Raw genomic sequence first — 22,194 nt, 5'->3', positions numbered from 1 at the left:
CACAAAACTCTTGTGAGTGCAAGTATCAAGGTTTGGAATGATAATCCCATTGAGCGTAGAATACGGAACCAGGCATGATAGCCTGGTCTCATTCTGTTCACCTTATTCCAGATGTTATGTAATCTATTTGCTCTCCATGAAGCAGCTTTTATACTAAATAAGCATGTTTGAACTTTGTGATAGATGTATCATAAATAGTATAAATGAAACGTCACTTTTAAGTTCTTAGGTTAGAAAGCAACTTGTAAAGTCTCCCAAATGTTTGTCAGAATGTATCATCTATTATGTGCCCCCTCAGTCACTGTAAGCCAGATGAGAAGATGTAGCCAGTAAGTTGGAAGGTGGCATTTGATATCTTAGGAAGATATGCAGACTTCAGAATCTAAACAGAAAATATGCAAAGACATTTTATCAGTTTGTGAAATACATGAATATTCAGGGCTCCACACTACTATATAATGCTGCATTTCTTGATTTTATTCGAAACAATGCATATTTTTAGCATTTTATGGTAGGATTTTACACTTGTCATTTACACAAATTACAAGGTTCTGCTTCAAGTCTTTAAAAAATTTTTTAAAAATTCAGCCCATGTGCAGCACAATAATATGCAAAACTACTTTACATTATACACACTTTTTATCAAAGGAGATACAAAATTCTGGCTTGTAGTTTTAGACAAATACAAGAAGCTTCAAACTAGACACAGAGGGTTAACATTAATTCTCAAATATAAGTCTGCACTTTGTGTTGTATTTCTCTGAGATGTAAATACTAAATTCCTAAGGGATTTAAATTTTTTCCTTTTTTAAAGGAAAACTGCCAAATTTCCCTTACACAAGTCCCTCCCCATCAGCTCAATCTTTCCATCATCCTACTCTCCCTTCCCTTAGTGCCAGACACTTGCATCGTATTACAAAATCAGGAGTGGGCCATTTACAGAGACGTGTGGACCAGATCCTTTTAGCTACCTCCTCTCCTGCAAAACCTAGGCAACCATAAGCTGATGCACATGATTCTGCTACAGTATGTTAAATATGACATTAGGTAATCTAGTTAGCTGTGATACTGAGTAATTAATCAGAAGTTGAGAGAAAGAAGGTCCCTACCAGTGTGCTTTTTATTGGTGACAAATGCATGGCTTTAAGAATCAAGTTGTCTGATGCTAAGAGAACTTTAAAATCTTTCTAAATAGAACATGCCCACTGATTGCTTGAGGGACTTCTCTGATGCTTATGCATAGATACTCTTTTTCAGCATGTTGGAGGCAATATTTTATACTTTCCTTCTAAAAGGTTAGGAAGAGGCAATAAGGAAGAGTAGGGCTTTTTTCTGCCCTTTTAAAAGATACTGTTTTCTGTCACTGGTATCCATTGTTCCTTAACCATCATCTGATACCTAAATGTGTGTATATGCATATTTAAAAGAATGACCCATCTTTCAGTCAATATACAGCCAACTCTTGATTATCTATGAGAACACAAGTGACATTTACTACCAGTAAATTTCACATTTAACATAATCATCCTTTTTGGACACTGCTCACGTTCACTGTTTGTGTTACATCCCACATAGACTACAGCCTAACAAGACCAAGTTAATGCAAACATTGTTTACATCTTCTAACCCACGCTGGGAATGTGTAGGGACACCAAGCAAGCACATTCAGCCAGGGCTTTGGGAAAAGTGGAGCCTAAAGTGGAGAAGGGGGGAGGCTATAACTCTGAGCATGAGAAAGCACAAATTTCAAGTTCCTTCTGAATTAGCTTTTAAAATATGCCTTCATTATTTTGTTTTAAGTTTATGATTACTGCAAAATTCAAAAGCTGAGGCATAGTCACTATTTTATATAGATAATGGAGAGTTGACTGTAATCATGTTTTTTGTGTCTTTATGACTTTAGCCCTTTCATATAAAAAATTCACAAGAAAACATAATATGATAAAAAGATTAATAGACTACCATTATGACATCTAGAAGCATTTATTTTATGCAAAAAAACTTAAATATGATCATGTGCACACAAAAGTGCACACATTACCTATGCTGAACAATGTCAAGAAACAATATATTGATGCAACAGTTGTCTTCTAAAATAAACATAAAAACTGAGCCCAGACTGGCAGACAAAAGCAAAACACTTATTTCCCAATAGCGTAACGCTGAAAATTGATAGCAATCCTAAACACCTCCAACTTTCCTTACAAAGCTGCCAAAGTCCAACTATCTTAAAAAATTGACTTTTTGTTTTTACATCAATAATAAAAATCTGGTGACAAACATTATAAAACCAAATGCTGGACAGTCTTTACTCCTTTAAAATTCCAAATATTCCAACATAATCACAGGAGTAAAAACCATTTTAAAGTGATATGCTTTATGAAACAAACAATATGTACATTTATTGCAAATTATATTAAACTAAAGTGGAGGGAAAATCAAAATATGAAGTGATAATTTAATTATTTTCTCACTCTGATAAAAGTCAGAAAGCAACATTTATAAAATTGCCACCACATCACTTTTCATAGCAGGGAACTGAAATCTGTACATCTCATTTTTGCAGAAAAGTAGGCAGGCAGAAAGAATTATACATAAAAGTTTCCAAAAGGAAAAACAAAGAAATTATTTAATCTGATCTCTTCTTCTAAAAAATTAATTCAGTAGACTTTTCTTTTGTAACACGGGAATTCCTGGCTCTAAAATTGATGAATTTTCAGTGTCAGTGTAAGGACATCCTGTTACTTTCTTTAAAATAAAAACTGCAGCATGTAAGTTAATGGTGTATTATGCCTTTAAACTCCAGATATGCAGGAACTGGAACCAAGTGTTAAGCAATTTGCTTAATTATTGACTTTTCATAAGAAAAGTCTGGGGGGAGGAGGGTAGAATAGAGTTGCTTTTAGCCTCTCTCAAGAGTTTCTGCTGTACATTTCCATCAAAGGACTTGTGGTCATGTGAAAAGGAAGTAATAGTTTCAGTTTTCAAGGCAGAAAGTGTGTGTTCTGAAGTTAACTTCATTTTCTGTTCAGGGATATTTTGAATCCAAGTTTTTGCAGAAGCTGGAGCCTGCTTCTGTTTGGCCTTCATTTTCTCCCCTTGCAAATGAGTTTTCTTTTTACCTTGGGGATAGGAGTAGAAGAAAGCAAAGTTAGAAAATATATAAACAGGAAAAGAAACCAGAATTATTTCATTTCTATAGCTATTAGCTAAAATCTGAAAATATTTTTCATTTTTCACCTGAGACTTTACTTGGTTTAAAGAATCTTTCCCAGTTAAACTATATAAAAACTATATAGTTTAACTATATAGTTAAACTATATAAAAAATACCAATGAAGTTATTTTCAACCATTAAGTGCTTCTATCCAATGGCCAATATGCTTAAAACAATCAAACAAAATGAAAGCTATTATTTGAAATAAATGTCATTTTTAATTAATACTTTTAAAATCATATTATAGAAGAAAATTACTGGATACTGCGGCAAATTGTTTTATAAGCAGCAAAGTAAGTCTGACTGCTGAACTGGGTAAACAAATACATTTTAGTATACTAAAAACAAAAACAAAAAACAAAAAAATGATGAAAGGGGCCGGCCCGGTGGCTCAGGTGGTTAAGAGCTCCATGCTCCTAACTCCGAAGGCTGCCGGTTCAATTCCCACATGGGCCAGTGGGCTCTCAACCACAAAGTTGCCAGTTCGATTCCTCGACTCCCTCAAGGGATGGTGGGCTCCGCCCCCTGCAACTAAGATTGAACACGGCACCTTGAGTTGAGCTGCCTCCCGGACGGCTCAGTTGGTTGGAGTACATCCTCTCAACCACAAGACTGCCGGTTCAACTCCCGCAAGGGATGGTGGGCTGTGCCCCCTGCAACTAGCAACGGCAACTGGACCTGGAGCTGAGCTGCGCCCGACACAACTAAGACTGAAAAAAGGACAACTTGAAGCTGAACGGCACCCTCCACAACTAAGATTGAAAGGACAACAACTTGACTTGGAAAAAAATGTCTGGAAGTACACACTGTTCCCCAATCAAGTCCTGTTCCCCTTCCCCAATAAAATCTTTAAAAAAAAAAAAAAAAAACACACGAAAATCTAGCTTAATCCTATTAAAAGGCTAGAGGAATCCTCCACTAGTAGGGAGGGAAATTCTGATCTCTGAAAGCGCCTCTGCCTCTTTGGGATGAGGCAGAACCATCTAACAGGTGAGAGGGCAAAGGGAGGAACTGAGCATAGGGCTTGGCCTCAGCTCCCTCCGTTTATTCTCTTTTGCCCCCAGAGGTGTGTTCTGCGCTGCCTGCGGTGGTTCCCTGCAGGGGCAGGGCCCTGGTAGCCACCTGGCCTATGTCATTTCACATTTTTAAATCAGCCACATCAGTATTAAGACTGTGTCTCCTTCTCAACAATTTCAAACTGAGGAGAGAAAAACTGGGATAACTTCTAATCCCAACCCCCCAACACTACATATACCTTTTATAAAAATAAGAATGCTTCAAAAAAGCTAGGCGATTAAGATTCTTACAGAGAGTACTAATTTATTATACGAAACAAGTTCAATATATGACATCAAAACATCTTCTACAAGGTGCCTGCCACACTTTCAGGAAGCTTTCCTTCACTAGCTCTGAGCCCTCAGTATCTTCCTGGCTGCTCACAGACCTTTAAACAATCCACGTCCCTGGAAGAATTTCCTGGACTTGATTCTATGTCCTAAAGTGAATTGCCATCACTTCCAAGCACTTGGCTTCTGAAAAATTTTATATTATTTTGACAAAAATTCAGTTGTTACTGAAGGAATATTCACATCAAACTAATGTACGGTTGTTTAACACATGAGGATACACACTTAGGGGGTCACTTTCAAGATATGAACCCATCTGATGTGAGGAAACTTTCTCAATACACAAAGAAGCACAGGAAATCGGGATATTCTTTGCTTAAAAAACCAGAAATTCCAAGATTCTTGAACACTCCCACACTAAGCATGCTAAGCGAAAAATATTAATCCAAAAATGAGAAAATTTAAAGTTTCCCCAAAAGTCCGAAGTTTAAGGACTGGTGTTTACTGATAATTTCTTTGTGGAAGAATTTGGTTTTAAGTGTAAGCAAGACATACTCAAGAATCAGCAGACCTATAAAAACATATTTTTAATGCAAAATATTTGGAATTGTTTGCCACTAGATAATAGCTCAAAAACATAAGGGAAACACAAATGAACTAAACAAATGAAATGATGATCAACCCTCATCCAAAACTTAGAAAGTCAACATTAATTGTAGTTATTCAGATACTGTTTCCTGACCACAGTATACAAATGGCTGACTTTTATAAACATATAGAGTGAATTCAAGGTATTTTCTCACAAAAAGTACCAATTCCAAATGCAGCCCCAAATATAAACGGTAACATTTATTGGAAAACTCTCTCTCTCTCTTTCTCTCTTTCTCAATAGTGGAAGGAATACATTTACTACAAAAATCCAAAGGGAGCTAAAAATTCAAGTTAAGTTTACAAGTTAAAATGCTCAGCATCAACTCCCAGATCAAGAAGTAAAATCTATGCCTGTAAATATTTGTATATACTATCCATGTTCTGGTGGAATAAAGTATCCATCCTTGAGTTAGTAAATAAATTATGTAAGTAAGAATCATACTACAAGTAATTATTATTTACCTAATGTTGTAAGTAAGATGACCTAAGGAATTCTAGAGGGGTTAGTACTGCCACACACTATAAGTGAAGTTGTGGTATTAAAATGGCTCTAGAGGCTACCATTTATCAAGAGTTCTATATAATAGGGCTGAAGGATTAAATGAAGTTAACAAAGCATCTAGACTACGACTGGCATATACTAGGACCTAAAAAGTATTTTTCATCAATTACATAATAAAATTTTAGTACTCATACAATATAAATACAAAGAAAGAAAGTTGGGTGAGTTTTCTCGAGGTGGTGCTAGTGTAAGGTGTAGCCTAGTTCCTCTGAGGGGATCCTGTACTCAGATTGGCAATGGAGTACAGAAGATAAGGGTAATGTCAGGAGGAGAGGTTCTTTGCAGATGTTACTGTGGAGACAGATGTGACCAGAGTAGGAACTGACCACCTGGGCAGTGAGAAATTAAGTGAAAGGTCTGAAGAATAATGCAAGGTAAAGCAAAAGGAAAGACTGGTAACATGGCATCTGCAGTTAGAAAGCAGGGCCCCTGAGCAGCGCAAGGGTGCTGGGCCTTGTTTCTCCAAGTCTTGCATTCACGCTCACAGTCCAGGGGTGAGCAAGCGACTGTAGTCAGCACTCCAGATGTGTCGCCACTAGGCAGGCCCCGAGGCTACGCTTTGACCTGCCAGGGCAGTAAGTGAGCTGGTTCTATCACTCGGGGTTCATCCTTAGATGTAGTGTTTGATGGCTCTCAGGTTTGGCAACTCTATTTCTTCAATTAACTGGTTGAAATTGGAAGGATAACCTTAACAGGATGATTCAAAGTGTTATAATAATTCCGTATTCAGAATTGTTCAATCATGTGGCTTTAACCTGTATCAAATCCTCAACAGGTCTCAGGAAAATACAGGTGGGATGTCAAGCACAGGTAATACTTGTAGTTAATGAGAAGTATGTTTAGAATTTTGTAGGAAGGTAGAAGCTACAGTTCCACCTGAAATAAAAATAAAGCTGGCATCCTCAGTATTGATCACTCAACGTTATCTCACGTTGAGGGACAGTTAAAAACATCAGCTGAGTCACCAACAAGTATGTCTGTCTCTTCTGTCATTTGGTGGTTAACTACACATTAGAACGTCTCGTTCTACACACTAAGAGGAAAAACAAATTAACGGAGTTCTGAATGTTCATAGTTTTAAAATGTTTCAAAATACTGTGTAAGTTAGAGGAAAAACATAAGCACAGCTACCACTGTTAGTTCCCTGAGGCGGTTAGTAAGGATTCAAAGCCCTTTCTGCGTAGCACTGGCCAGGTAACCTGAGGAAGGAATCTTTTCTGGTCTAATCTCCTTCTCTCTGACAGAGGCTTGTACTTGCTTCATAATCATTGTTGGCCCAGGCCAATGTATGTTCAACAGCTTTTCCTGTTTTCACGATTATTTCTAGTATGCACTAAGCACCGTGCCAAATACCGTCCCCATGGCCTACCTAATTGTCACCATAGTTGACAATGTTCTTAGCAGTAGGTGCTTCATTTACTTCGTCTGCCACTTTTAAGAACATCTGATCTGTCTCTTGTTTTTTTCCCTCTGATGTGAAAGCACAAGGGTTTTTGACTGTGTGTGCTCTGAAAGAGGTTAAAAAGATGCCTACAGTTGGTCTGCTTGGCTTAACGTGTAATTTTTGTAAGTACACTAGCTTTTATGTGATAGTTATAAAAATTAACTGTATGCAAATATATTCCACTTTGGGAACTAGTATTACATAAATGAACTACATTAACTATTTAAAATATGCAAATATTTTCAAACTATCCTTTGTTCTTCCAGTTTTGTGTGCCATATGTAGTACCTGCAGAATTAAGACTTAATTTTAGCTTAAAAGTACAATTCCAGAATGACAATGCCTGTGTTTAATCCTGGCCCCACTATTTATATAAACAAAGGGACTAAAAGCTACAGGGACCCTCTATGCCTGGGTTGCCTCCTCTTTGTAAGCTGGGATGATAATACTTACTCACATAGAGATGTTTTAAAGATTTAACAGGATAACAAAGAACTTAGAATTGAGCCTGGCACATAATAAGCACTATGTAAGTGTCATCTATTATTGTTCTTATGTATCAGTGTATTGTAATAAAATATATATAACATAAAATTTACCATTTTAACCGTTTTTAAGGACACAGTTCAGTGGCATTAGTACATTCACATTGTTGTGCAATGACTGCCACTCATCTGTAATTATTTTCATCTCTCCAAACTGAAACTCTGTACCTATTAAACACTGACAGCTATTCTCTTTTCCTTTGCTCCCGGGAACCACCGCTTTACTTCCTGTCTATGTATTTGACTACTTTAGGTACCTCATATAAGTGGAATTATATAGTATTTGTCTTTTTGGGTCTGGCTGATTTCACTTAGCATAATATCCTTAAAATTCATCCACATGTAGGATGTTCAGAATTTAATTCTCTTTTATGTAGTGATTCTTAAAAATAATTCTTATATTTTTACTGTATCAATCAACAGACCTCCCGTTAAAGTTTTTGGTTCTCTCTGGAGCTGACAAGCTGGGGAAGTATACTCATTGAGGGGAAGAACCTATCCATTTTGGATACTTTTGTATTGCCAACCCCCACCACAATGGCTGGCACTCTAATCAGTAAAGTGTTGAAAGAGTGAATGAATGAGAAGTACAGAGCAATAGTGATGCGCCTGTAATGCATTCAATCTACATAGGAGGGTACCACGAGCAACAGAGTTTCTGGAGTAAGTTAGGTTTTGCTGAATAGCTCATCAGGATTCCAAGCCTAAGTTACAATGGTAGGATTTAAGGACAAAGTTGTCTTATTAGGCTCAGGAAAGAATGGAAAAGACAAAAGGAAGCTTGGGAGAAAGTTTCAGAATATACTTCTATGTTGTGTTAATCATGAATTAGTAGTCAACAATTCAATCATAAGTTTCGGAAACACGTGTGCAAAAGATTTGATCTATTTTATTGAATCAACAGAGTCTAATGTTATTATGAACATCTTATTTAACCATCCAACTTCACTGAGACTATAAAACCATTACAGAATTCTGTCTTTTTAATAACACACTGCTCACTGATCTACTGACATACTTAAGACTACTAAGGTATTTATTATTCACACTTATAAGAGACATTTTAAGATTTATTTTAAGAAGGCTCAATGCTACTTTTAATCAAAACCAGTCTCTGGCATGTAAGCTATTTGTGTTTGTTTAATGACATTGGTGTACATGGTGTACAAGTAGAGCAATGAGTTTTCAGAGACAAGGTCTGGTTGCTACTGAAATATTTTCAGAGTCCAAGTACGTATATCTGGATATTTTGGTTAGATGGCAAAAGGACAGCTAATGAGGAGTAAGGTCAGGTGGCTCAGGTGGCCTGTGTGTGATGACCAGAACATTTTGTGTGGGGGAGGAATAGGTAGAATAGAATTCTAGAAACCCTTTAGAGAATTCTGGCAGAGTCTCCAAGGAAACTGTTCAACTTTTGTACAGCTGAAAAGTATATTAAGGGGTAAATAAACTAGAATTCAAAACAATGGTTATAATAATTAGTGAGCATTTATTCTGTACAAGGCATTTTGTTAAGTGTTTTATATTTATTGATCCATTTAATTGTTAGAACATACCTTGAGGAATGTGTTATCATATTGTTTTACTGATGAAGAAAAGGAGGCGAAAGTTAAATATGCTGTTCCAGGACAAATGTCCAGGATTGAGGAGAAAAGTAGTAAATCTGCTCCCAGTATTGGCTTTCATTACTACACTTATTTGTCTTTAGAAGTTAGTAGGAAAAACACCCATCATTTAGATCAGGTTTGGGCCTGGATCTGCGGCCATGAGATGTTGTAAAAAGTGGCCAAGAGACACCTAAAATACAAGAAAATTTAACAGCCCCAAACTTCAGAATTTCATAAATGGTAACTTAAAGAAGGTACTTATAAAGACATGCTTTAGCAACACTACTTTATAAAGATACTGAAGCAGGGTGGTGAGGATATCCTGAGATGATCAAAGCTGGCTCTTTCCTGGAAGGATCTCAGATGCTTACAATCTAATTCAGAGGGAGATGAGTTACTTATAGATACACAAGGGAAAGAGAAGAGGGTGAGGTAGGGCTAAATTCAAATTGTAGGCCAAACAGGGAAGGGGCCAACTTCTAGATCTCCACCGGGGGCACCACTGGTACACTGTGGGAAATCTGAAACCCCAGCCCAAGAATGAACAAAGATGAGCAGCTTGTGAAGTTGTTACATTGGGCTGGTGGGGCAGATGTGCGCTGTTGACTTATATTAACTGTAACAAGAGAAATTAGTGAGCAGGAATATACTGCATTTTGCTGTGTATAATGAGCACCCACGTTTTTGGCCCAAACTTTAAGGGGAAAAATCTTTCATTTTCATTTTTTAATTCAAATTTTTGTTTACATTTAGGTACTTGTTTTTTGTATTATAAAGGAATTTTAGCATTTATTTTTTTTTAACACATTATGGTTTAAGAAATTTTATGTTACAAATAACTTACAAAACACAAGAACAGATAGAAGGTACAAGAAATTTTATGTACCGGTAACAAATTTACGGTATTTACCCATCATAGAAGGCCAAGAACTTTCTCCTTACAAGTTTGTTGTCAGTTCAACAAAACCGATTATCGTATTCCAGGGTATTGTTTTGCGTACAGATATTGTTACTGATTTCTAGAGTTACACTTTTAACTCATAAGCATAAATAAAAGAATTAAAAACATTTATATAGATATGGAATTAGTATTACCCATGTATAATGTACATCCTTATTTTTCCCTCACAAATCTGGGCAAAAAAGTGCACATTATACATGGCAAAATACGGTACCTGTTCATGTGTCATGGCTTCTATCTTCTCCATTCTGAAACCTTTGTACCCCAAAAGTAGCCATTTATATTAAGTAAACCCCGTGTAAGTATGTGAAAACCAAGCAAAAGATAATACTGTCCTAATATGTCTAATGAATAGAAATATTCAAATACCGTATCCTAATTAAAAATTAACCAAAGGGAAAAAAGATCTCTCTTCAAATTGATGTCCTGGAGGTATTGAAATAAAAAAACAGATGCCATTATAACCTACTTAGGAAAATCAAGGGCAGTTTTCACTCCCAAATGCCTAGGGGTTTGGTAGTGACTGACAGGCATACTAAGAATAAAACAAAATGTCTAAATTCAAAGTTCAGAAAGGATGGTGTACGTTACCTTTGTAAGTCAATTTGTCTCTCTGCTGGTGCTGCCTTTTTGGCTACATCTTGCAGTTTGGGTGCTTTGGCATTACCTGCTTCCAAACCCCCAGGGCTTTCCTGACTGACTGCAGCTCTCTTTCTTCCCTTGCTAAGAGGTTTACTTATATCATCATTTTTGGTTGCGTTGCCCTGAGATTCAGACTTGGGTCGACGTCCTCTCCTGGGCTTTGAAGGGGCAGGTGGTCCTGATTCATCTACCTTCTCATCTGTTTTCTGCTGGATATTCTCTGCACCAGCGGCTGTTACTGTTCTTTTCTTTCCTCGGTCACTGCTGATGTTGCCCTGGGTAGCCTGATCGGAATTAATCTCCTAAAAGAGCACAAAACAATTCTATAAACACAAATTCCTTAAAGATCAATGATCTGTACTAGAAAATAGTATTTTGAAAGTATTTTAAAGAAGTTGGAATTCCAGGGCTTCTAGTTAACTACCTGCACCCCATGAGGAATGTAAACTCCTTGAAGGCAGGGACTGGGCGTGGTGTCTCCCATGGTCCTAACACATACAGGCACTCAGTAAATGCTTATTGCACACGCACAGGCAGTATATATACAATAGAGAAAATCTACTCAGTTTTGCTATCACACCCATTCTAAACGAAGAGGTCCTTTTTATTGATGGAATGCTCTAAATGTATCACTTTTCAAAAGAAAATACTATGTTTTCATAGTTCAATATGTTTTCTTCCTCTATGATGCATCTAACTATAATAACTGTAGTTTTGTGACATGAAGTTCTTAATTTCTCACTCCACTTATTCAAACTTTTGTCTCTTACTGCATCAATCATTAACCTACTTTTCTTCTGAATATATTTTTGTCCTTCTAGTTTAGCACATATGTTACATATATTAAATCTTCTAAAATGTTCAAAGTAATAAAATCTCATTTTAATATAACAGATATATGAACTATAGGAAGAACGACAGTTTTCAGAATGAAAGTTACCTTTATATGGATGATATTTAGGAATCAATGAAACACTATCATTATCCAAAAATTTCGACTATCTTTTCAATTAATAATTTTACATTCATTTCTTTCAGAAAATCTTTTCAGAATGACCGGGGAAGAAAATATAAACTTTCATGTTTCAAGAAAATTTACTTAAATAAAAACTTACAAAGGTAGTAATTTAAGTCAGAAAAACCACACATCAGTGTTCCATTTTTAGGGTTTACTCTAATGTTAACCCTCACTTTAAGACAATGGGTATACGTGAATGAACAAGACTCAGGTAGTCCACATGAATTAAACTGTAAAATAACACGCAACGGATTAGATCAGAGATATGCGGTCTCCCTGGGGAAAGATGGTGATTCCTGGGTAAAACAAGGTATTATTAAATCTGAAGTAGGTACCATTCATTCCACCAAATGCCTATTACGTACAGAGGCTGTGAGGCATAGATTGGGGAACAAAATTGACAGCGTTCCTGTCCTCCTGTACGTTAGTATGATGGATGACTAATACTAAATACTAAATAAAGGCAAGCAAATATTTAAGTATAAGTTACCCCAAGTGCTAAGAGATTAAAGAAGAGGGCATTCTGAAAAAAAATCAGAGAAAGCATCAATTTCTAATTGGTTCTTTTGGAGAATAATTATTTTAACAATATCAAAGTAGGATCCATCAGATAAAAAGAGAAGTATTCCAAAGAAAAGAGGCAGCAAAGTACATGAAAAGGGAAAGAGCCTGGAAGATTTAAGAAACTTGGACCATAAGGAGGAGTAGAGGGACTTCAAGATGAAAAAAAAGATAAAAAATATGAATAAAATGGCCCTAACTACATTAACAATTACTTTTAATGTAAATGGATTAAATCCTCCAAAAGATAGGGTGGCTGAAAGTATAAGAAAACAAGACCCTTACATATGTTGCCTACAAGAGACTCACTTCAGATGAAAGACAAACTGAAAGTAAAGGGATGGGAAAATGATTTCATGAAAATGGAGACAAAACCCCCCCAAAAAAAGCTGGGTGCAATACTTATACCAGATAAAATGGACTTTAAAACAAAGGCTATAACAAGAGACAAAGAAGGAGCCAGTAATCCCACTTCTGGGTATTTATCCAAAGAAATACAAAATGCTACTTCGAGGGGACGTGTGTATCTGTATGTTCATTGCAGCGTTGTTTACAATGGCCAACACGTGGAGGCAGCCGGATGTCCACTGATGGATGAACAGATAAAGAGGAGGTGGTACATATATACAATGGAATACTGCTCGGCCGTGGAAGGGAATGGGTTCTTGTCATCTGTGGTGGCAGGAATGGACCTGGAGGGTGTTGTGCTGAGTGTAGTGTCAGATAGAGAAAGACAGATGCAATGTGATTTCGCTTATATCTGGAATCTAAAGAACAAAATAAACAAAACAGAAACAAACACATACAGTGAACATTTTGAGGCTGGCTGGGATTGAGAGAGAAAAGGGAAGGGATTAAGAAGTATAAATTGGTTGTTACACAGTAGTCATGGGAATGTAGGGTACAGCATAAGGAATATAGTCAATCATATTGTAATAATAATGTATGGTATCAGAGGGGTACGAGATTTATCTGGTTGATAGATGGGAGGGAGGTTGGGGGCAGGGTTAAAAAGGTGAAGGGATTAAGAAATACAAATTAGTAGTTACAAAATATTCATGGAGATGTAAAGCACAGGTCAATGAAATGGTAATAACTACGTATAATGCCAGGTGGGTACCAGACTAGTCAGGCAGATCACTTCTTAAATTATATAATGCCTAACTAACCACTATGAAATCTGAAATTAATATAATATGGAATGTCAAAATAAAGTGTAAAAAAATATGATCCATGCTAAAATGTGTATATTATTTGCAAATAAATTATCTTAAGTGAAAAAAAATTCGATTTTATTCTACGTGCTAATGAAAATTAAAGATTTTAAGTAGAAGACAAACACAATCCAAATTACATTTTTCGAAGATCAAATTGGCTGCTATATGGTGACTGAATTGGAAGGGAACAAGAATATTAACAAGAACGTAAAGCTACTACAGCATCAAAAGTTTAGTGAAGAAAAAAAGAACAAGAACAGGCGACTCACAGAAGACCACATCTAAGTGGTCAACAACAGTACTGGTAGTGAGAGAAATGCAAATTAAAACAACAGTGGGAACTTAGTTTTGATACTTGAGACTAAAAAAAGTTCAGAATGGGGTGGTCGGTTAGCTCAGTTGGTTAGAGCGCGGTGCTCTTACCAACAAGGTTGCCAGTTCGATCTCCACATGGGCCACTGTGAGCTTCGCCCTCCACAACTAGACTGAAATAACTACTTGACGTGGAGCTGATGAGTCCTGGAAAAACACACTTAAATAAACAAGTTTAAAAAAAATAAATAAAAAAAGTTCAGACGAACTCTAAAACCTGTTGTTGGTGGGGATGTAGAGAAAAAAGAACTCACATATCCTGCTGGTAGAGCTGTCAGGTGTTCTAATTTTCAAGAAGGCAGTATGGAAATATCTAAAATGTGTAATATTTTCCTTTTGACCCAGCATTCCCACTACTAGGAACCTAACTCATAGAACTAAAACCACCAGTAAATGTGTGTTTGTAAAGAATATTTAATGCCACATTTTAATGGCAAAAAGGGGAAAGTATGTGTGTACACACAAAATAGTAAGTGAAAATAAGACTGTAGAGAAAAAGTGAACACACACCAGATTAGGGTGTTTAAAAGGAAAAGACTGCATTAAAAATCACACACATGATCTTATTTACACATTGATGAACATTATGTATATGTGCATGTGTATAAAGAACTCATGCAAAAGCCAAATGAAGAGGAAATCAGTTGGTCAACTCAGGTACAAAGTAAGAGAAGATTCCTAACGGATAACATTGGCAGTACTCTTGCCTGTATTCACAGATGTCTTGGTTCTTTTTTTAACCATCTCCCTTATTCATCTTTCATATTACAATTTGATTTCCCTCATAGAGAAAAATAATAGGAGAGAATGTGCTGGTTTTTAAGTATGCATATTCAGTTTGCTGGATAATTTTCATATACATAACTAAAAAATTGGTTTATGTATCAATCTCCTTGAAAAATTGGTTGGCAAGAAACATTCCCTTAGAGCTTTATCTTTTTTTTAGTATACTAACAAGATAGTTTTTGAGCCTACCAAGACTGAGGACCAGACCCTGGAAAGAAATGATCACATCAACTTATGGGAGACCTGACGAGGAGGTTATCAGGTTTTGGCAAAATACAGCCCATCTCTTCAGGCTACAGCGAATTTGTTAAAACATTCTTTGGAAGTGTGAACAAGTTAAAATAAGGGTTTGGAACAATATATTATAGATCAACCAGAAAGTAAGATTTTAGCCTCTCAGAAATTAGAATATAAGTGTCCAATATAATTTATATATAATTTTACAGCAGAGGCTGGAAATGTAATAGATAATTATTTAACTAGATAAACATTTGTATACCTGTACCATTTCTTAGTATGTATTATAACTATGTTTAACTGAAGATCTGTGGCAATATGCATTTTTGCATCTAAATTTGTTTATATCAAGACAAGGATCTTATTCAATCTATTGATTTCTGATTTCCAAGAGTTTTGACAGTGAGAGGTTCCCTCTTAGCTAAATCTACTGACGTACTGAAGGTCAGAAAGCAAACAGCACGAGTTTGGATGAGAGACTAATCTAAAAATGTATCCTTATCTGTTCAGCTTGAGTTCAGATAACGAAACTGGATAGGAAAAGCTCCAGGGGATAACTGTATGGTCCTATATTTTATGTACCCAAAGCTAATTCCTAAAACATTTGATGAATACCATAAACATATGGTAGACTATAAAAAGATAAGTAGGTGAGGAATGTAATTCTGTGTGAAAAGAAATAATAGTATCTTCATACCATTCCTACTGAGGTAAGTTATCAATTTCATTTTACAGTTGAATGGAAGCTTAGAGAAGTCAAGCAATCTGCCCAAGTAAACATATAGCCAGTGAGTAGCAGAGTCAGGATTCAGACTCAGGTTTGTCTGATGCTCCTACCAATGTTATACTCCTTTCTATCCTGCCAAAAAATTGTTAAGAAAATTGGATGCCACAGTTAAAAGGTCAACAACAAAGAATGCAGCTGTTACAGAAAAATTCAAACATTATAAAAGGTTCACTCAAAAGTTTAACTTTTTAAAAAATAATAAAAACAAAGCAGTGCTGACCCTGGCAGGAGTCAATAAGCTTCTGAAAATAAGATCTCAAAAACTCTCAATTCCTATTCTTTCCAGGGTTGGGAGAAGTAATGTGCGAGATGGCTACTATATGGGTGACCACATAAACTCTTATAAAATGAAGGGGAGGTAAGGCAGAACCATTCTTGGAGAGTGGAGGCATTCTAAGTATAGCAAGGGGTGGAACACACACATGTATAATGTGTAGTATATATTAACCTCTTGACTGTGGGTTTCTTACCCCTGCCATGAAATTTGTAGTAAGAATCTCCATGGGAGAAATCCACTTGTTAAATTTTTAAATTTACCTTATTTTTTACAGGGTCAATATTCTTTACAGGTGTGACAGAAATAATTCTCACTGGGTTCTCTTCATTTTCACTAACTCCAGTTTCTGCTGCCTCTGAACTCTGTTCCCTGTTGAAGAAAAATAAACCAAAGCTTCTTTATTTCATCACATGAATAGAAAGTTTACTCTTTCAGTATGCCAATAAAGAAAGAGAGGCTCAGGCTGTCTGTTATATTTAGAAGCCCAGTCATATCTGTTATATCATGTTATTGATTTCCATTTAACCTTACTAATGTAAAACAGAAATGGCTGCCTAAAACCACCTGAGAGAAAGATTAGTTGTCAAGAAACAAAATAACACAACTATTCTAAGCCCATCTTTTGGGCATGAGAAACACTAAAACAAACCAAAAATCCAATGACAGCCTATTGTATAGTTGTCTCCAGTCTGTGTCATTAATGCTCTGCAAGCGTGGGGGCTGCAAGAGGCCACTGGGGGTGTGTGTGTGTGTGAGCCCCGTCACCTCTGTCAACCACAGCTGTTCATGTTAATTTATTTTATATTTTCAGGTTTTACTGCTAAAAATGTGTTTAAAACACTACCAGTTAAGTTAATTCTTAAAATTTCACGAGTAAGAATATTTTAAAGCCTCAATGTTTAGTGTTAAGAGCACTGTCAGATGGAAATTCTTATGCAGTAGCTATGATAGTAAACATCTGACATGTTAAAATGAACATGGAACAGTTTTGTTAAGTGGAAAGGTTATTTTTACTCAACTCATGCTAATTTGACTGAATTAAAAAACATATAAATTCAGGTTACATTTTCATATTTTCCTAACTGTTAAATTTTCTTATGTATGTAAACATTTCTATGTAAATTAGTTATATTACAAATTCTTGTGATTTTTCCCTTTAACTTTTTACACACTTAGAATACTATATGGTTTCAAAATGTGTAGTACTGTCAACTTACATCATTAATTATACCAAAATTCAGCACTATTATTTGGTACCAAAATGTTTCCTAAAGTCTATTGTTGTGATATAGTGCTTTAGGAAAAAAATTAAAAGATGAACCAGGCTGTAAGTTATAGTAACAAAAATAACTGGAAAAAAAATTACCTTGATCGATTTCCAGTTGAAGGGTTTAGCTCTGAATTTACATTAATATTGCTTCCAGTCTCAGCTCCAGTGCTTCTGACATATGGTTTCCTTCCCGTTGCTGATAAAGGTTTGTTTACTGCACCTAGTACTCCAGCAGGTTTTGGCTAAAAATTACACATATGCATGTCATTTTATACCTTACTGAAAAAAATACATATAAATTTAGGCACATGTAAGAGATATTGTTTAGCCTAAGCCAAGGAATTATTGTTACTTTGGAAAGTTAAATCCTAACTTGGAAAGTTAAATCCTAGATTTGTTAGAAATGATAATTCTGTAAAACTTGTTTATGTGAATACAACTACAAGTTACAAATATTACCTGTACTTATTAATAACTAGGCAATATTTACTTATTCCTTATTGCTCAATAAAAATGAAAAGTGCCCCTAAAACACAGTGAAATACATAATAAATAAGATATAATAATAAAGTGCATTACAAATAAACTACTGAGTATAGAGTAATAGGGTTAATCAAAAATTAAATTTCCTTTTAAGTTTTTAGGTGTTGTATTACCTTTATAAAAAGAATATAAACTGTCTAACTCATTAATACTTTAAAATTGATTTTTCTCTTTCTTACACATCTAAATTTATTATACTACTTTTCAGGAAAATCTGCTTTGTGGATTCTAAATAACTTGAAGCCTATCAGGACTGATGAAAACACATGGTCATAATTCAAAAGAGGGGTTCATGGCAGAAAAAAAAAGCCTTAGAGAACAAATGCTTTAGAGGCTACAATCCACAACATGATCCCTAATAATCAGAAACTATAAAATCTGGGGGACAATTAAAGGTTATTTCTAGGAATATCAGAAGCAATATACTGAAGATCCCCAAATTATCTAGTACATAATACCTTTCCTGTTAACAGAAGTACTCTTGTCTCTTCTGAAATATAACTCTTGTCATTAGAGAAGTCCTATTAAAAAAAAAAAGTGAACGTGTATTTTTATTACAGTTCTGCTTACATATTAATTAATCAAATAATCAAAGCATATTTAATGAACCATACCCTAAGTCTATCTTTAAAATTAAATCAACGGCACATAAGACTTAAGCAAATGTCAGAGATAAATTACTTAAATAACATTTAAAACAAAACACTCATGTTTTTCACATAGTTCAGAGCAAACCGTTTCCAGTTTATTCACTGAACTATTTTCTCCATTCTACTATAAAATCTACTTTTGTAATCTCAAAGAATCCAAAATGGTACTACGCATATATCAGGCACTTAATATTTACTAAACATTCCACACTGGACCTCAAGAAAATTATCCTCATTGGAAAAAAAAAATCAGATTAATCAGTTTAATTAAAAACATTTTGTTTCTTAGAATCGTAAGTAGACTATCTAAATCATAAAGGTAAACAAACAAACAAGCACATTGTAATGTGCTTTGGCAGTTGTGGTACTGACCAATTACTACCGTTTTACCCCGAAAATAAAACCTAGCTGGACAATCAGCTCTAATGCGTCTTTTGGAGCAAAAATTAATATAAGACCTGGTCTTATTTTACTATAATATAAAACTAGTTATATATAATATAATATATAATACAATATAATATAACATAATATATAAATACCAGGTCTTAATTTTTGCTCCAAAAGAAGCATTAGAGCTGATTGTCCAGCTAAGTCTTATTTTCGGGGAAACGAAGTAAATGAATTAAACCAAATGTGGACAATGATGATACTTTCTTGAAAGTTGTATCTATATAAAACTTAAGAGTTCAAATTTGATCCTTCTCTGTTCAATATCCTGGTAACAGCATATAAATAAACCACAATGGTGTCATGGAAGCAAAATGAATTACTATAATCAAGAAGTGCATTAATTTTTAAATAATCTTACCTAAAAAATCTATTTTTTCTTTTATTATGTTTACCTTCATACTAGTGTCAGGAAAGAACAGAGAGCCTGTAAAGAAATTACACTTTTGTGTAATTTTTGTGTAAATAACTTTTGTGTAATTTTGTGTTCTAGGCAAAGTTGTATAATTTTTTTGTTTGTTTGCACAAAGGCTTTTATGTAGCTAAAATAAATGTTACAAAACCTGGGCACCAAAGTTCAGTCATTTTATTCAGGAAGATATTAAGCTGGTGCAAAAGTAATTGCGGTTTAAAAGGTTAAAAATAATTGCAAAAACCGCAATTACTTTTGCACCAACCTAATATACTACAGCCTTACTAAACTATCTTAATATACGAGGTGTGATTAAAAAATAAGGTGAATGCTGCTGCCAAGTGCCATCCAATGGAAAGGCAGGGATCTTCAATACAGGAAGTGGCACATTAAACTTTAGTAACAGTGTGTGACAAGTTTCAACTTGTTGGGTACAGTCAGTCGAGTGTGAGCTACGGTTGAGAGGTATGTTTTAAAGTGTGTCATAAATCATCTTCCATCATGACAACACTCGGTGTCACACATCACTTCTGGTACGGCAATTTCTGTCAAATAAAAACATTACCGTGTGTCCTCATCCACCTTATTCACCAGATCTGGCACCCGGCGACTTCTGGCTCTTCCCCAAAGTCAAAATGACCATGAAAGGTAAACGTTTTGAATCGATTCAGGACACCGAGGCAGCCATGACAGCGCAACTAAAGATGCTCATGAAAGAGGACTTCCAGAACTGCTTCAGAAAGTGGCAAGAACGATGGGATAAGTGTGTTTGAAGAGAGAGGGAGTATTTTGAGGGGGATTAAAGGCAATGTGTCTTTTACTTTAATAAAAATTTTTTTAATTTAAACATTCACCATATTTTTTTTATCATACCTCGTGTGTATGCCTTGTTTTCTAGTGTTAGAATTTATACTAGATTAAAAGCAACATATTAGAATACGAGATGAGGAAAGTTGCTCATTGAAAACAGAAAAAACCCTAAGTTATTATTAAGAAGTCTAAACACATTATGTTTCAGATATCAAAACAAAAAACAAGTAAAATTAGGTGTAGTGACAAACAACAATTTCATTCTTAAGGAGGCGATCACTATTGTATGAAGATTCCAGTCATGATAGCCCTGGGTTAACAATAAAGCAAATTTAAATTCAGGAGATCACTTAGGAATATTTATAAAGACCAGTAAATTCAATTAGAAGGCAAATAACTTTGCAATCCATTATTCCTATCAAAAATGAGGCACAGGAAATGTCGAATACTAAATCATTATAGAAAATCTAATTAAAATTTTTGTCATCATATGGCATTCAAAGTAGGAAGCTCTGCTTCCTGGCATGTTCTTCTGTAAAATACTGTAAGGGGGATATAACTAAAGCATATCTACAGTTTTAAAAATGTGGAAAAAATTTTTTAAATGCTGTATTTTTTCCAGTTAAAAATATTGAGGATTCTGTTTTTTAAACAAGGCGCAGGAAAGTTAAACTTCAAAATACCACTTTAAAGCAGGAAATACTTTTTTTTTAGTTTTTTTAAAATAATGTTAATAGTAAATCATTTTTAAAGGAAATATCCAAAAGAAAAATATTCACTATTTTCTTTCCTTGATATGACTAATTAAAAAAAATTAGCTGGAGAAACTTAAACTTTAGTTAGCTGGAAAGCTTATTTAGACAAAAAATATGCTGATAGCAGAATAAACTTACTATGGAATTATTAATAAATTTATTGAATGCTTATTATATGACAAAGTTTTATGAGCCTAAATATCATAGTATTTGTTCATAGGTATTATCGTCTGCATTTTAGAGATGAAGAAATTGAAGCTTAAAAGAGTTAACTTGTCTAAAGTCCCTCAAGTTAGAAGTGGTTGATTAGAATCCAGGTCTATCAATTGCCAAGACCAAGTCCATTAATTTTAACTTTTTATTTCACACACACACACACACACACACACTTATACTGTACCAAACATTTTGTTTACTTGTCTGCAAAAATACTAACAGGGTTTTAATAAAATGAGATTAAAATAATTTTAAAAATCTGAAAATTCCTTACATACTAGAAATATCCAGAAGAAATAACTCACTTAAGTGTAACCACCACCACCAACCTTGATTCTACTCTGTAAGAATATTTATTGTTCAGGGCTCTGGAAGACAATTTATTTCTTTATAAATTCAGAGGTACTTTTTACCTCTAGTCAAGACAATCCAGTATTTGCCACTAGAGCTGATGGTAACTGAAATTTAAATCATTTTAGTGTGGTAGACAAATGAGGGGAAGAAAATTACCTTTTCAGGTTGTGTAAAAAATTTCATGGGAAGGACTGGATCCTTTGGTGAATCTGCATTGCACAAAGCACTTTTACTATTTATAACACACAGAGCCACATCACATACTGTATAAAGTTTCTAGGGAGGAAAAAACAAGAAAGGTCATACATAATTTTCAGTAGTGCAAAATAACTGTAAGAATCAAATCTACCCAATGCATAAAATGGAATCAAAAGAAGGATGTGTGGTTATTACTTATTCCTTGAACTTTTCACATTTGTATTTGGCATTTCTTCTCATGTAGCATCCTGGTAAACAAAAAACCCCTTATCTTAATTTAACATGAATGCCAACTATGCATTAAAAA

General features: G+C 34.9%; 1 protein-coding gene across 3 annotated transcripts in view; it reads right to left on the bottom strand.

Annotated features, from left to right (window-relative positions):
* Positions 1 to 2,444: 2,444 nt before the first annotated feature.
* Positions 2,445 to 22,194, bottom strand: part of PDS5A (PDS5 cohesin associated factor A) — a 110,250-nt gene continuing 90,500 nt past the window's right edge. For 2 of the 3 annotated variants that reach the window (XM_033105776.1, XM_033105777.1), the window contains exons 28-33: positions 21,846 to 21,965; positions 18,501 to 18,563; positions 17,596 to 17,741; positions 16,490 to 16,598; positions 10,924 to 11,276; positions 2,636 to 3,122 (exon numbers count right to left, since the gene is read on the bottom strand). In XM_033105776.1, the coding sequence (XP_032961667.1) occupies positions 3,119 to 3,122; positions 10,924 to 11,276; positions 16,490 to 16,598; positions 17,596 to 17,741; positions 18,501 to 18,563; positions 21,846 to 21,965 (795 nt within the window). In that variant the 3' untranslated portion in view covers positions 2,636 to 3,118. Of the gene's footprint in view, positions 3,123 to 10,923; positions 11,277 to 16,489; positions 16,599 to 17,595; positions 17,742 to 18,500; positions 18,564 to 21,845; positions 21,966 to 22,194 lie in introns of all 3 variants that reach the window. The other variant, XM_033105779.1, reaches the window with a different exon arrangement.

Source organism: Rhinolophus ferrumequinum, chromosome 5 (genome assembly GCF_004115265.2).
Source record: "Rhinolophus ferrumequinum isolate MPI-CBG mRhiFer1 chromosome 5, mRhiFer1_v1.p, whole genome shotgun sequence".
Lineage (NCBI taxonomy): Eukaryota > Metazoa > Chordata > Mammalia > Chiroptera > Rhinolophidae > Rhinolophus > Rhinolophus ferrumequinum.
Note: the sequence above shows the minus strand (reverse complement) of the source record. Positions and strands in the feature narration are given on the sequence as shown.